Source organism: Balaenoptera ricei, chromosome 15 (assembly GCF_028023285.1).
Source record: "Balaenoptera ricei isolate mBalRic1 chromosome 15, mBalRic1.hap2, whole genome shotgun sequence".
NCBI lineage: Eukaryota > Metazoa > Chordata > Mammalia > Artiodactyla > Balaenopteridae > Balaenoptera > Balaenoptera ricei.
Genome location: NC_082653.1, coordinates 68,070,178 through 68,084,809, shown reverse-complemented (window position 1 = coordinate 68,084,809; position 14,632 = coordinate 68,070,178). Strand labels below are relative to the sequence as shown.

At 49.6% G+C, this 14,632-nt stretch overlaps 1 protein-coding gene across 1 annotated transcript in view; it reads right to left on the bottom strand.

Annotated features, from left to right (window-relative positions):
* HS3ST2 (heparan sulfate-glucosamine 3-sulfotransferase 2) overlaps positions 1–13,876 on the bottom strand; it is a 93,515-nt gene extending 79,639 nt beyond the window's left edge. The window contains exon 1 of the mRNA XM_059897035.1: positions 13,092–13,876. Within this exon, the coding sequence (XP_059753018.1) occupies positions 13,092–13,576 (485 nt within the window). The 5' untranslated portion in view covers positions 13,577–13,876. The remainder of the gene's footprint in view (positions 1–13,091) is intronic.
* Between the last annotated feature and the right edge of the window lie 756 nt (positions 13,877–14,632).

The window sequence follows — 14,632 nt, the reverse complement described above, 5'->3', positions numbered from 1 at the left end:
ACCCTGGCAAACACTGATTTCTTCTCCATCATTTTAGTTTTGCCTGTTTGAGAGTGTCATGTAAATGGAACCATACAGTATGTAACCTTTCTTTCACTTGGCATAATGCCTTAGAGCTTCATCCAAGTCACAGCTTTTTTGTTTGTTTGCTTTTTTTAAGGAACAGTAAATAAAGATTTTACATAGGCCACTTAGGTTGGAATTGTCAAGAAACTTTGGGTAGCCCTCAGGTAATTGGTCTTATCAAACCCAGAGTCCAGAAAAAAATGATACAAAATCATTCCAGAGAAAAAGATCTAAAAATACTGCATAGCTGGATCTTTTCCTTCAGTTCTTCACGTCTGTATTCGCTTTTCCCATGATGCCCCATCAATTTGCAATTTAAATTGAAATCACAGCTTTTTAAACCACCCAGACTTTGTAATGTCAGCCAGTCCCTCCCAAGCTGTTGATGGACCATGACAACCAAGTATGATAAAATAATACAGTGACATCAAAGCAAGAGGGATCCAGGTGGGTAGGTCAGCATTTCCCAAAGTGTGAGATATGTACCACTACTGGTTAAAAAAATATTTGGGTGGCACATAGACATGCCTTTAAATGCCACCTAATCACATCATGACAAAATAATCATCTTTCCTTTTTCATTCTATTCAAATCTTCTGATTACATCATGGAGAAAGTCTTAGGCGCTATAATGTTAACGCCTCCCTAACAGATTTTGATCTCTCTCTTTAACAGAAAAAAAGAGGCTGCCTCGGGCAGAATGTGGCACAGGCAACAGTATTGGGCTGGAGTCTAATTGCATTGTTTGGTTTTTACTGCATTGGTTTCTATGACCACTTTCTGTTTCTGGCAAGTGATGATTCTCATTTAAGATAGTGATATAAAGTTTCATGTTTAAGTAAATAGGTTAAAGCAAAAATTATGAGTGGACTTTAACACCATGTAAAGGTTATAAAAGTATTTGTAGATGGCACCCAAACGACTGAAGATTGGGAAACAGTGTGTCAGATTTTAGATAGAACTTTGCTGACTCTTATGATGGGAGAAGCTTGTTGACAGATTACCCCAGAGGCAAGACAAACCTGGATGATTGCCTAGCTCTTCCACCAATGGTTCACACCCACAGACTCTCAATACTCATCATTCAACCAACCCAGTGGAGCTCTCTCCACATCAAAGCTCTGTTTGGCTTTAAAGGGAATTGTGTCAGAAATGACACAGTTCATCCTCCTGAGGGGCGGCTGCCTTCTCTTCTCCATCATACCCTTCTCCCTCCAGTCTCCTCTGCACCACCGTCCCAATGTTCTCCTGTCGTTCTGCAGGTGCCAACTAGGCTGGAGAGAGGTCCACCCCTGCCCATCCCTTAGCCTCGCCTTGCAACCAAGACCTCACTCTCCAGGTTGGACTTCTATCTGCACCAAACCACCTAATCAGAGAGGCTCTCACCTCCTGTGCAAGCTAGGTCATCTCTAAAACATGAATCTCTGAGCCATCACTGCTCCAAACTGCTTCTCCAGGGGATAGGAGCTCTCTGCAGCTGGGTCACCACCCCCAGCTCCCGGTGCCATAATCAGAGCAGCTCAGAGCTCTCCATCCTTCTACACACTTCCCTGGGCACCAGCCACCTGGACAGGGTAGAAGTGCTCAGAGGTTCGTGTTTTAGAGATGACCTTGCTTGCACAGTTGACATTTGAATCATGTCCAAGTTTGAGTACCTATAAAAAAATAGCTTTGAAATAAGTACCTCTCAGAGTCTTTGTGCCTATTTCCTCCTTGTCATCCTTGGTAGGAGAGAACAATCAAATTAAGCCAAATTCTTTCCCTCCTGACAAAATGACGGTCAGACAGAGATTTGGCCAAGTTGCCCAAGAATTTCTGGTTAACGGAGATGTTTGTGCTAGAGAAAATATGAGAAAGAGGCCTTAAAGTAGTAGGGATTTTGCTACCACAGAGCTTTGCAGTGACTTAACTCATTTCTCACAGAATTAATAATTCAGATCCCACACTGTTTCAGCCAGAAGTGGCCATAAACTGCAGAGAGTTTAACCAGCCACTTCTAAAAATGGGGATTGATCCTGGGAAATGCTACCTCCACTTTAAGCCATCTCACTTGAGCAAAATGAAAGCTGTTGGATGATTTCATACCTTCATTAAAACCATCAAAGCAGAAATGCACTGCAAAGAGGCTGCCAAGGCAGAGAACATTTCCCCATGCTCCAGCAGCTTTGGAGAAGGTGGGGAGATTCAGATCCTGATTATCTTGCGGGAAGGCATTATGGTGTTCAATTCTGTTTGAAGGAAACCACACGTGAGCCCCCTAAATCTAGCAATGCCATCAAGGCAGCTCCCTTGCCAGGCATGTTTATGAGGCTGGAACAAGAATGAGAAGCTGGGTGATACACACACTGAGTGACACGTGCCTTTTCTGGGTTGGAGCAAAGGTAACTCAATCTTCAAAAAAATCTCAATAGATTACCTAAGAACACTGCATTTATAAAAAGGGCCTCAAAGACCTCCAGAAAGAGGGACTCTGCCATCTCTCACCAATTTGGGGGGGACCCTGCAGTCTCCAAGCTACAGTAGAACGTGACGGTCCTTTCTTTGGTTAGTTCAAGGATACCTACAGGTAGATGCTTGGCCCGTCAAACCAGGGGCTGTATTGGGAAGTATGTTAGGTTCAGACCCCAGCCTGCTGTCACCTGGAAGGGTCTGAAAGACAGCAAGCCCTTAAGAGATGTCATCATCACACCAGCATCTTCCCTGACTCCCCTCTCCTACCTAGTCCCTATGAATCCATCAGCAAAACCTGCAACTGTACCTTCAGAAGGTACCCAGCACCTGCCCACCTCTCACACCTCCAACGTTACCACTGCAAAAGCCTCCTAATCAGTTTCCCTGCTTCTGTCAAGCAGTCCAAGAGATCCTTTTAAAATATAAGTCAGATCATATGACTCCTTAGCTCCAAACCATCCAATATATCTCCCCACTAGCTCAGAGTAGAAGCCAAAATTCTTGCAATGTTTTGGAGACCATTTTGGCAGTATGTATCTCGAGCCTTTAAAAAAGTTCTTCACTGTGACATAGTAATTTCACTTCTAGGACTCTACGCTAAAGAAAGAATTAGAGATCTAGGCAATGGAGAGTTACTTAAATAGAAAAATAAAAATTGGGGATCAGCAACTAAATGTCCAAGAAGAGGGGAATGGGTAAGCCCTCCACGGGACCACATGATAGAATGAGACCCAGACACTGAAATCAAGGTTTGGAAATATTTAATGGTGTGGGAACATCTTAATGATGGAATATCGGGCAGAGAATGCAGGACTGAAAATTGTGCCTTATGTGTCTACACTACGGTCTTAATTTTGTTTGAAACAAACAAAAGCCCCAATTCTGCCGCTCCCCAGCCAGGTGGCTTTGGTCAAATCTTTGAGTCTCTGAGAAGACCAGTTTCTCCAACTCTAAAAGTGAGAGGGGAACATTTTGGATCTCTCAGTTTTCACTGGTGCATGACACAGCATATACTTTTTTAAAAAGTAATAAACAAATCATAAAAAAAAATTCTTGCAATGCCCTGCATAGATCTGAATGGGGGCCTGGCCACCTCTCTGAATTTACTTCTCATAACTCACCTCCTTGCTGTGGCCACTCCAGCCGTTTTGCCCCTAGATTTCCCTCAGTCACACCGGAGACCCTGCTGTCCTCAGAGCCTCTGCATTTCTTTTCCCTCTGCCTAGAGGGCTCTTCGCTCAGATCACACATGCTTTGCTCCTTCACCTCCTTCAGGTCTTTACTCCAATGTCACCTTCTCTGTAAGGCCTTCCCGAAAACACCCCGTCTAGAATCGCAGTGCCCCCCTCCCTGCCCACTGAGCTCTCTCCATCCTCCTTTCCTTCACTCTCCCACAGCACTTGTCACCATCGGACGTAGATATAATGTACTTACTTCTTTATTGACCATCTCCTTCCCACCCCATAGAAAGTAAGCACCACAGGAGCAGGGAATTTTGTCTGCTTTTTTTTTCAACCGCTCTCTCCCCGGGGACTATAGCAGTACCTGGCATGGAGCAGATGCTCACTAAATATCTGTTGAAGGGGAGGCTGAGTCACCGGCACCGCACCCTGCGCTCTCTCACCCAGCCTCCCGAGACCCACGTGTGAAAAGCCTAACGAAAGGCTGGGGCCAGTCTGTAGCCTTGGAGCAGACTCACCAATTCCTAGTCGTCCTGTACACCTAAGCGTAGTCACTGAACAACTATTTATTGAGCACCTACTGTGTGCCAGGCACCACTCTCAGCCCAGGGGACACGACCATGCACAAGACAGACAAGATCCCTGATGTCCCGGAGTTTTCTGTCTGGTGGGGGAGACGGTGAGTAAAAAGAAAAATGAACAAGATCATTTCAAATTGCAATAAGAAGTAAAAAGTAAATAAACCAAGGAGGAGACAAGAGATAGAGGGCAATGAGGAAGGTGAGTCAGCTTAGACTGGGTAGCTAAGGAAGGCGTCTTCGAGGTGACATTTGAGCTGGAACCTGCACGATGAGAAGCAGCCAGATCTAGGGACGCTCTGGGGGAAGAGTGATTCAGGCGGAGGAAACAGCCACTGCAAATGTCCTAAAGCTTAGGCATCAGCTCCCCGGAAATTCTCTCTGACCCACCCTGAGTGGGGGCCCCTCCTGTGACCCCATATGCCAGGAGCATTTTCTCTCTCAGCATATCTTGCTATTGGATTTGTCTGCTCCTTCAGTTCTTTAAAGGAGAGTTCTTTTGTATCTTAATTTTTCTAGGACTTAACACAGTGCCTGGCATACAGTAGGTAGTCAATAAATGCATGCAGAACTAAAGTGATTTGAAAAAACTTTTTTTTGATTTGACTGTAATCAGAAGTGAAATTGTGCAATGAATGTATTTAGAAACAGCATCCCTATAGGGCCACCCCTTTCACCCGCCTCCTGCAAAAATCCCGTCTGCCCAGTGAGACCCAAATAACACACTATCTCCTCCAGAAAGCCTTCCAAAATTCCAATTGGATTTTGTCTCCCCCAACACTACGATAGCTCTGCTTGCATCTCTGTTATGGTTCCTATCATCAGCTCTGACTTGCGTAAAAACTTCCCATGAACATTTCATAACCCATCAAACTGGGAGGAACCCAGGAGCAGGACCTGTGTCTTATTCACCTTCAGGTTCTTAGCACTTAGCTCAATAAAGGAATGACGAGAAAATCAACGACCGATAATGACAGCCAACACTTGTTGGACACCTTCCACATGCTAGAAACTTTCTGAGCACTTTTACGTGATATCACTCGTTCAGTCCTACATGTAGGCAAGAGGGTTGGTCCCCATGTGCAGATAGAACTGGGGCACTTGTTGGTGGACCGACACTCCGTGGTAGAACCAAGATTCCAACTCGTTCATTCTGATTCAAGAGCCCGAGCTTTTAATCACTGTGCTGAAACTGTCTTCTGATCTCCATTTTGAGTTCATCTCATCCATGAACTCAGGGCTGCCCTCCTTCCCTCTTTCCGGTGCTCCCTGAGGCACTGCTTCAATGCCAGCTCTTTTTTCCACCAGGCCTAGGGTGGATCTGGGATTCCATTACCCGCAGTGAGCACCAAAGACCCGGAGCCCTGAGAAAGCAGGAAGCCTCCGCCTCATCAGGGTCGATGACTATTTACCCACCTGAAGGCAAGCTTGGGGAGCCCTGCTACCACAGACGTGCTCTAAATGGGTTCTGTTGACAACATATGGTAAGTCCCAAGGACAATTTTCCCCATCGGAGCTCCTTTTATGCAGCTAAAAAGTATTTACAAAGACATAACATTGTCTTCCCCTCTTTATACAGTGAGATCAAACTCTCTGAGAAAGCAAGAGTGACACCCTGCCCTGCTGTTATGTTTAAGCCTCACATCAGGCATCGCAGAGGGGGAAAAAAAAGGACTCTGCATCCTGAGATTTCAAAAAGACATCCTCTCTCACATGAGCCTCAAAATTTAAAAAACAAAAAACAGAATAAAGCTTTGAGCCCCTTTCACGTAAGTTGCCAAGTCCCTAGTGGAAACAACTTTACTTTTGACTTTTGTTAACACTGATGCCTGCAGGTATGTAACGACCTATGGAGATACGATATTCATGGGGGAGACCGCTGATTCTCCACCAGCAAAAGCAGTGATGAAACCAACAGTAAACTTGTGGGTTTGTTTTTTTCTTTTAAATACCTGCTATACCCTTTATTCAGGGACTCCTGTTCTTCTGAAGGCTAGACTACTTTGTAAATACTGTAAGCAGCAATACTTTTCTGAATGCTCATATTTGTTCTGAGTTTTCCTTTGGCTTGTCTCTTCCAATCATTAACACATCAAAGGAATCTGAACGCTAGACACATCACTGTATTTACTTACACTGGATGTTCTGCAGACTAGTAGTGTTTCTTATGATGTTGGCGCATAGCTCGTCTCAGTGATTTTAGATACTACATTAGACCTACTGGTGAGGAAATTTATTATCTTTTCCACTTCACTTTCATTCCTTCTGATTACATTAAGGAGAAATGTTTCACATTGATATAGTATTTCTTTAACTGCTCTTCTTAGTATCCCCTAACGTCCTCTTTTAAACAAAGATAGAGCAGGCTACAGGCTTGGAACATTCTAGCCACTTTCAGTAGCAAAAACTCAATAGCACTGTTTGTTTTCAATCTACTTATTTTTACAATTACTTTCTAATTATGGCAAGTGATGCTGGTTTTCCATTTAAGGTGGTTTTCAAATAAAGTTGTTTTTTAAAAATATGTATTTTGACTACATTTGCATAATGGGTGTTAGCTTTACAAATGCACAGCACATCTCTAGAAGGATACACAAAAACGGATCCCGTGACTGCTTCTGGGAAGAGGAACTGCGTGGTGGAGAGACAGAGTGGGAAGGAGCAGAATGGTTTTCATTGAATATCCTTTGTCACTCTTGAAGTCTGCACTATGGGAACATATTATCTATTCTAAAATGTACACACTGAAGAAAAATCAACCCAGTTCTTTACAAAAATTATAATTTTTAAATGTTAACGTAAACATACACATTATTAAGAAAATAATAGTAGAGGTCATGCCAGGTTTTGGCAACTATGAGGCGGTACAAAAATGACTGAAGCCTGGAAAATGCTACCCTCCGAAGATGAGGGCGTGACGCTGCCTCTCAGAGAACAGCAGTGAGAGGTCCTTGGGCCTCCACCCAGAGCAGACACCCTGGTTTTCTTACTCGTGGGAGCCGGTGGCCACGAGCACTGAGATGGAACCACGATTAACGCCGCTGATTTCAAAGCTTGGGAAGCCAGTCCCAGTGGACTTGTGTCCGGGAAATCATGTGATGCTCAAGCCCCAGGTAACCCAACAAGTCCATCTGGCCCAAGTTCCTTGGAAGCACACGCTCAGTAGTAACCCCTTGCCCCTCTCTCTCTAGGCCGTTATCCTCTGAGGAAGCCCCGTGAGTGCAGCATCGGACCAACAGCCCAGCTGTGGAGATGGACAGGCAGCAATTACCTCTGAAACGCTAAGTTATTTCCATCACTGTGGCTTTCACCCACCTCATCCAGCTGCCCATGGACTACAGAACCCTCCAGCCCATCCGTGCAGCCCACTAGGAGAGCAAAGTGGCAGCACAGCCGGTCTACAGCAGCTTGGCACTGATTCTGGCAAATCGTAGGCGTTTGACAAATAAATGGATTAACCACCCTGGGGTTAGTTCTGGAGGGGAGAGACGGTCCCACAGGTTTAGGTAGACTGCGTGACCTTGCAGACGCCCTCCAGCCTGACTCACAGCCAGCGAGCTTACCTACCCGCCCCACACCCACGGCTGAGCCCTCGCTCACAGAGAGGGCGTGCCCTCCAAGGGCACTCATTTCGGGGCATTGCCATCAATCCGGAGCTGTGTGCTTCCACCCCCGCCCCGCCCACTCGCTCACTCAATCATTCAGGAATGATGCGTGGAGGTCTAACCAACGAGAAGAAAACTATTCTACAGTCCTGCACGCCAGATGCATGGAACAGAAGCCAGCACTGCAGGCAACAGCACCTGTTGGGCATCAAGCATGCCCTGAACCTGTTAGGGACTCTTGGGATATGACTCCAAATATCTGGGCAGAACAGCAGCCCGTGAAGAACATGACCACCAGAGCATCTTGTTGTCTCCTGGTGGTTGTCAACCCACACTTCCCCTCACTTCAGGATAGAAAATGGCATGGGTAACAATCAAAAATCTAAAATGGGTACAGCTCCTTCACCAATCAGAAGAGACCCCTGCTGGCTGCAGAGACAAGCAGGGTCTTAGGGGCTCCCTGCTGGGCCGGGCATTTGCCACCTAGTTGCTGGCCCTTTGTAAGGTCCATGAGTTTCCAGAGCAGAGGGCATCTCTGGGGGAGAGAGTTTCCATCCAATATGGAAGCATCATATCTCAAGGACTTAAGACCCCATCAATCATTGGACACATCCTAATTTCAGAGATGTTAAAAGGTGAAAAAGAAAATGTGCTTCTTAGAATCTATGTAATATTTTAACATCCAAAACAGCTGTAACAATGTGTGCCGGTTGAATAGCACAGGGGCTGGTCTGGGTCTTTCCCCCCTAAATAGCCACATACCAAAGGCCATGGGGAAAGCCCAGTCTTCATTCCAAGCTCTTCCACTGTCCCACCCAGCTCTAGGGGGAAGCAAGGCCAGTTCTTCAAAAAGCCTCCTTGAGCGATGACAGCCCTTCTTGCCCATCCTGAATGTTCCTCGGTGCCTGACAAGAACTGTACACGTGCTGGAACTAACTACTATATCTCCAGCTGCTGCGAGGCTGACAGAGACCTACAAGGTAGACAGAGGATTTATGGACTCAGTGGATCCATTTAATCAGCGTGTGTGACATCCTCCTGGACAGAAGCAGGAAAACTCCTTATGAAGACATGTCTGCACAGACACTGGAATTGTGTGTGCGGGTGCCCACGTGTGAGCTGTGCGTGCACACACATCTGTGCACGCGGCAAGCACGGGTCCATCTATGCCATGTGTCCATCAGTTTGTTAAAGGTGGTAAAGCCTTCTACGTTCATTACTTCCCCTGCCTTCTGCCTTTGGTTTTATTTCTTCTTAAAGTTTGCCTTTCTAGAGTTTGGCTTCGCTCTTGAAATTTGATTTCTTGATTGAAATGAGCTGGATCAGGTGATAGACCTTATTCTGTGCTTTTAATTCTCTTTCTCACTTAGACTATTGCCTCTCGGGCAAATGCTGTGTCTTCTTTGCCTTTCGCCACCCGCAGAACACCACTGCCACTGAACAAATAAATAACCAGACTTGTGGAGCCTAAAATTTACAGGACCGGCTCAACTATCACAATTTTGACACCAGAGCACAGAGTCAATTATCACATATTAACTTGCTCTTGTTGGCATTTCAATGCATTTAGAGAAGATTCACTTCCTCTTCACACTGCCACCCCCACCCCCAGTCACTGAAAACTAGCAAAATGGAGAACACTTTACACAAAATTCAGCTTCCCCTAAGACTTTAAAAACTACTGGACAATGCACAACTTACGTCTCTTTACGAAAGATGAAGGTCCTGAATATTCTGTCTCATAATCAACCTTTGATGCATCCTGAATATAATCTTAGATTGGGAGAAGCATTTTCACATACATTGTCAGATATCATTCTCATTTTAAAGGTGAGCACACTGACACCCAGAAATGAGAAGTGACTTTTTACCAATGCAGGAGGAAGGAGAGAAGGAAGGGAGGGAGGGGGAAAAAGGACAATTAAAGCAGAGCTGAAAGTAGAACTTAAGGCCAGGACCCTTCTGTATGTGGAGCAAATTGGGAGAGGGGAAGCTAGCCAGGTGCAGAGGTGAGGTAAGCTTCAGTGATGGGCTCTCCTAGGGTGGCCTGAACTGGGCTAGTTCCAAGAGAGGATTCAGGCTGGGGGTAAGGAAGGTGCAGATTCTGTCTCCTGGTCTCTGGCCAATGGTGCCTCTCTGGATGTTTCATTCTGCCTTCAGGCACCGTTTGTCACCTCCTGGTTTATCTCCACTTACTCACAGAAAGAAGTCTCTCCTTTTGATTTGCCCATTGTCTACCTTATTGGGGCCTCCAGACCTGGGAGGTTATCCCCAGGGGCTTCAAGGTGGGCAGATCATAATGAGATCCACTGCCTGCAACTCTGCAACTCTACCTTTAGAAAACACAGTCCCCTACAATAGGTGCAAGGGCTCTTTGGCCATGTCTACCCAGTGGACACTGGCTTTATGGTGGCAAGCTGTGTAGAACACTGGTTAGAGTACTTGGCTGGAAATGCACACACGCACGAGCTCACACACACACACACACACACACACACACACAGCGTGTATGTGTAAGTCTTGGTGGGACAGTGCATGCCAATGACTTTTGGGCCTAAATTTCATCAGCTTGCTTTGGGTCCCATTCCAGATGCTCTCTTTTTGGGTTGCAGTTTTCACATCTGTGAAATGATAAGGGCAACAGGCAGAGACAGAAGCATCTTACCACCTGCCGTCCTAAGTCATGGAATTCAGGAATAAAGTGAGAGCATGGGTTTTAAAGAAAACCATCTATCCCCATCACTTCTGCAACTAATGCATATTACTTGAGTGATAATAAAGAGTAAAACACATACAGAGAAATGTTCTGGAAATTATGGAAACAGCATCCAAATGGGGCAGTATTACCTTATGCAGAAATGACCATCCACACCCGAAACCCTGGGCTCTGGGGGTGTGGATTTGCAACCCAAATAAGCACAAATCACACAGCCCCTCCTGATGCTAGAGGCTCCTAGCCTTCCTGGGGAAGTGATGGGGATGGGGCTGTTAGTACCTGACCTGCAGGCTAAATGTTCTTTCAGAAATAAAAAGGGGGAAAGGGACGGTAAGACAGACCCTGGGAAGTGGGGGGGTAGTAGAGAGAGAAGTGGAGCTGTCAGCATGCTTGATGTTAAATAAAACCTACCAAGACTCAGCTGAGAATTTTAGCAGAATCCAAATGTGCTATATAAAAAAAAAAAAAAAAAAAAAAAAAAAAAAAAAGGCACGGCTCCCATCTCTAAGGTTCACAGCTAAGCTGGCTTAGAATCACACATGCCAAGGTTAAAAATAAAAAGCAGCCATCCCTGAATGACACAGGCTCCGAGAAGGAAGCCTGAGGTACAGTGTTCGGCGGCAGAGCACAGAAGAGCGAGTGCAGGGGCTGGGTGCAGGGAATAGGTGTTTAGTGGAGGGCTCAATAAAAGCCAATGCTCAGAATTTTGCTGTTTTGCACTTAAAAGGCACTTCACTTTGGCAAAGGGTTTCATAATGATCTTTAGATTTTCCATCGAGGAAGCCCTGCCGTGCATTAGAGTATGGCCATGGCTGACCCACATCGCGCTCTGCTGTTAGATGTGTTTGCCTCTCCCACCCCACGGTCTGGCTCAGACGCTGTCCTCGAATACTTCGTACACCCAGATGGGATGTCTGGGGGTCACAGCTTGGAAAGCACCAAACCTGCCATTCTGTGCCACCCTCCCTATTCCATAGAGCCAACATAACGGTGCTGGGGCCACCCACAGACCAGCTGTGCCCTGCGGCACTCCACTGGAGAGGGGCTGTGTGTCTGCTTCCTGAGGAAGGGGCATGTCCCACCCCTGGTCCCATAAGCCATGACCACTGCAGGCCAGGGCTCCCTGGCAAAGGGGACAAGTTGGTCCTTTTGCCCCGATTCTTACAAATCCCAGGGTCCTTATTATGAGCCCAGTGGGGTCCTCCTTCTAATGAAGTTGTCCTTTATCCAATATGCTTATGACTTTCTACTCCCTAGAGGGTTTACTTTAATAAAATTTTTAAAGAATAGCCTCAGCTACTGTGTCAGCTACCATGTTACCCCTCGCCAGTTCCATTACTAGGCAGACATTTCTAGCAAGTCTTCAAGGGGTCAGGCAAATGGTGAGAAATTTGTGACCCAGGTTTTATGGGGACCACATACATTACACCACCCCCAGGGATGCCCTGCTCAGCCCACACATGGGCCAGTCCTACACTTCAGCACCATACAGGGCTTGGGAGGGAAATGGGCATTGAACAGTGGAGGCTACGACCTTCCAGAAGCTTCAGGCTATTCCCAGACACCACCAGCTTGGGTGACTGTCATCCCTGGCCGTGCAGTGGCGGAGTGGACACTCTGCCTATGACTGGTTGCCCCTATGACCCTAGCCAGCCTTCATCTGAGGTGCCTACAAGTATTCCAAACTCCACACCCTGGCTGCTGGTTTAGAAGCATCGCCCAGTGCAAAGTGTCCCTTTGACACTTTTAGAGCGCTTAGAAAGGCCTTGAGAGGCACACAGGGCAGGGACTTTTCCTGCTCCCTGTGATGGACCAGAAAATCAAGGCTCAATGAATTTTAGGAATTTGCTCAAGCTAAGTGACGGAGCCAAGACTCACATCCAGGGTCCTTTCCACTATTCAAAAACACTAATTCAGGGTCACAGTGACTGGGAGTCTCGGGCCAGATACAGCAGCAAATACCTGGAGCTCAGAATGAGACTCCGGAAGGGACCTTTGTCATGCCGGCACCTCTCATTCGTCCTGAACTCCGGGGACGTCGCCCAAGCGCAGAGCCCTGCCGCGAGGGGGCCCTCTTCGGACTTTCCCTTCTCTGGGTCCGTCAAATGCCAGGAAAGATCTGGCGAGACTCAGGAGGGGGCTGTGTTCAGGCAGCACCTGTCCTGGTTGCCCCTTCCCTGGGCACTCGGCTTTACCCCAGACGCTGGACACGAAGCCAGCCCTCCAGCTCGCCCCGAGGTCAGGCCAGAGATCTCCCTTCCCTTCCGGCGATTCCAGAGCCAACTGTCCTTCGCCGTTCAACAAATCGGGGCCCGTCTGCACAATCACTGGGAAGTTCTGGATAAATCCTTCTGCTAGAGTTCCCCCACCCCCTCACGTGTCAACCGGAACCCACTCAGCGAGCCGGGTTAAGGGGAAGCGAAAGCGCAGGAGATGGCTCAGAGGACGGAGCCGATTGGAGCCGGGGCGCGCTGAGTGGGGCTCCCCTCCTTACCTGTACCAGTCCAGCCCGCGGCCGTAGTTCCTGTCGAAGAAGTGGGGCTCGGTGCCCAAGGCCCGCACATCCGGGTGCACGCGGATAAACTCCAGCACGGCGCGGGTGCCCCCTTTCTTCACGCCCACAATGAGGGCTTGGGGCAGCCGCTTGGTACCCAGCTTTGGCGAGCCGGAGTGGTTGGAACCGGAGAGGCGAGGGGCGGGCGCGGCAGCGGCGGGCGCGCTGGGAGCGCTGGGCTCGCTGGGCGTCGGGCCCGGGAGATCGCAGGGCCGGGACTTCTGGAGAAGTTTCTGGCCGCCCGCGCTGGGGCCGCGGAGGCAGCGAGGCGCGCCGAGGAGGCGGCTCTGGCCGAGGTCGTCGCAGCAGCACAGGAGGCTGTAACACAGGTAAGTGCAGGAGAGCGAGAGCGTGAAGGCGAAGAGCAGCCTGCGCGCCCTCCGCGGCTGAGGTGGCCCCGCACGGCCCAGGACCCTATAGGCCATGGCTCCATGGGCCCGCGCCGGGGGTCATGGTTTCCGAGGGGGCGCCGGCGGCGGAGCGGCTGGGGCCCTGCGGCCGCCTAGAGGGCTCGAGAGGCGCGGCCCGGGCCACGGGGGTCGGGCATAGGGGGCGCCGTCTTCTCCGGGCGCTGCCGGCCCGGGCGCGCACCATGCCCGGGGATCCCGGAGGCGGCGTCTCCTCGGGGAACGGGCGGCGGCGCCTCCGACATCCCCGCGTCCTGGGTTCCGGGGCTCCGGGCAGCGGGGCGGCTCCCGGCGCTCCTCGGTTCTCACGTGCGCCGGGTTAAAAGCGCGCCCAGCGCCCGAAGCCCCATCCCGGATCCTCGCGCCGCGGCGCCCCGAACGCTCGGCGGCGGCGCGGCGGTGCGGGCGGGCGGGCCGGACGGTGGCGCTGGCCGCCGGCCGCGTTCCGGCTCCTCGAGAAATGCGGGGCCGAGCGCGCTGCCGGCTCTATTTAAGGAGTCGCCTGACGTCAGCCGCGCGGGTCCCCCGAGCCCGCGCCCCGCCCGGGGACCCGGCCAGCCCCTTGGCCCCCACTCTCTATCCCTCCCAGGGACACACCACCCCGGGCCCTCCCCACGTAGGCAGCTCCCTAAGGAGCCCAGGCCAGCTTGGGATGGTGAGGGGAAGGTGTCGAGGCATCTGCTCCTCCGGGAGGCTGGATACCCCGGCCACCAGGGCCTCCCGACACCCAGGGGTTCGAGACTGCGCCAACATCCAGACCCAGACAGAGACCCGGGCACAGACGCAAGCACCCTGCACTGATAACAGGTCCCACCACACTGACACATGCACGCACGCACAAACACAGGTACACGCGTACCTGAGCAGGATACACCCCCAGACCCCACATGGGGAGGGGAGAGACAAATCTAACCTGGGCGCAGAAACACCCACAGGGACACTCCCTCTTCCGCCCACCCCCGTTTCACCCAACGGACACCCAGAGCCCGAAATCGGACATCGTGCGGTGTGCGCACGCAGGCGCGGGACTGGGACACACGCTCTGGACGGGATGGGTGGAGGAGCCGAGCGTGA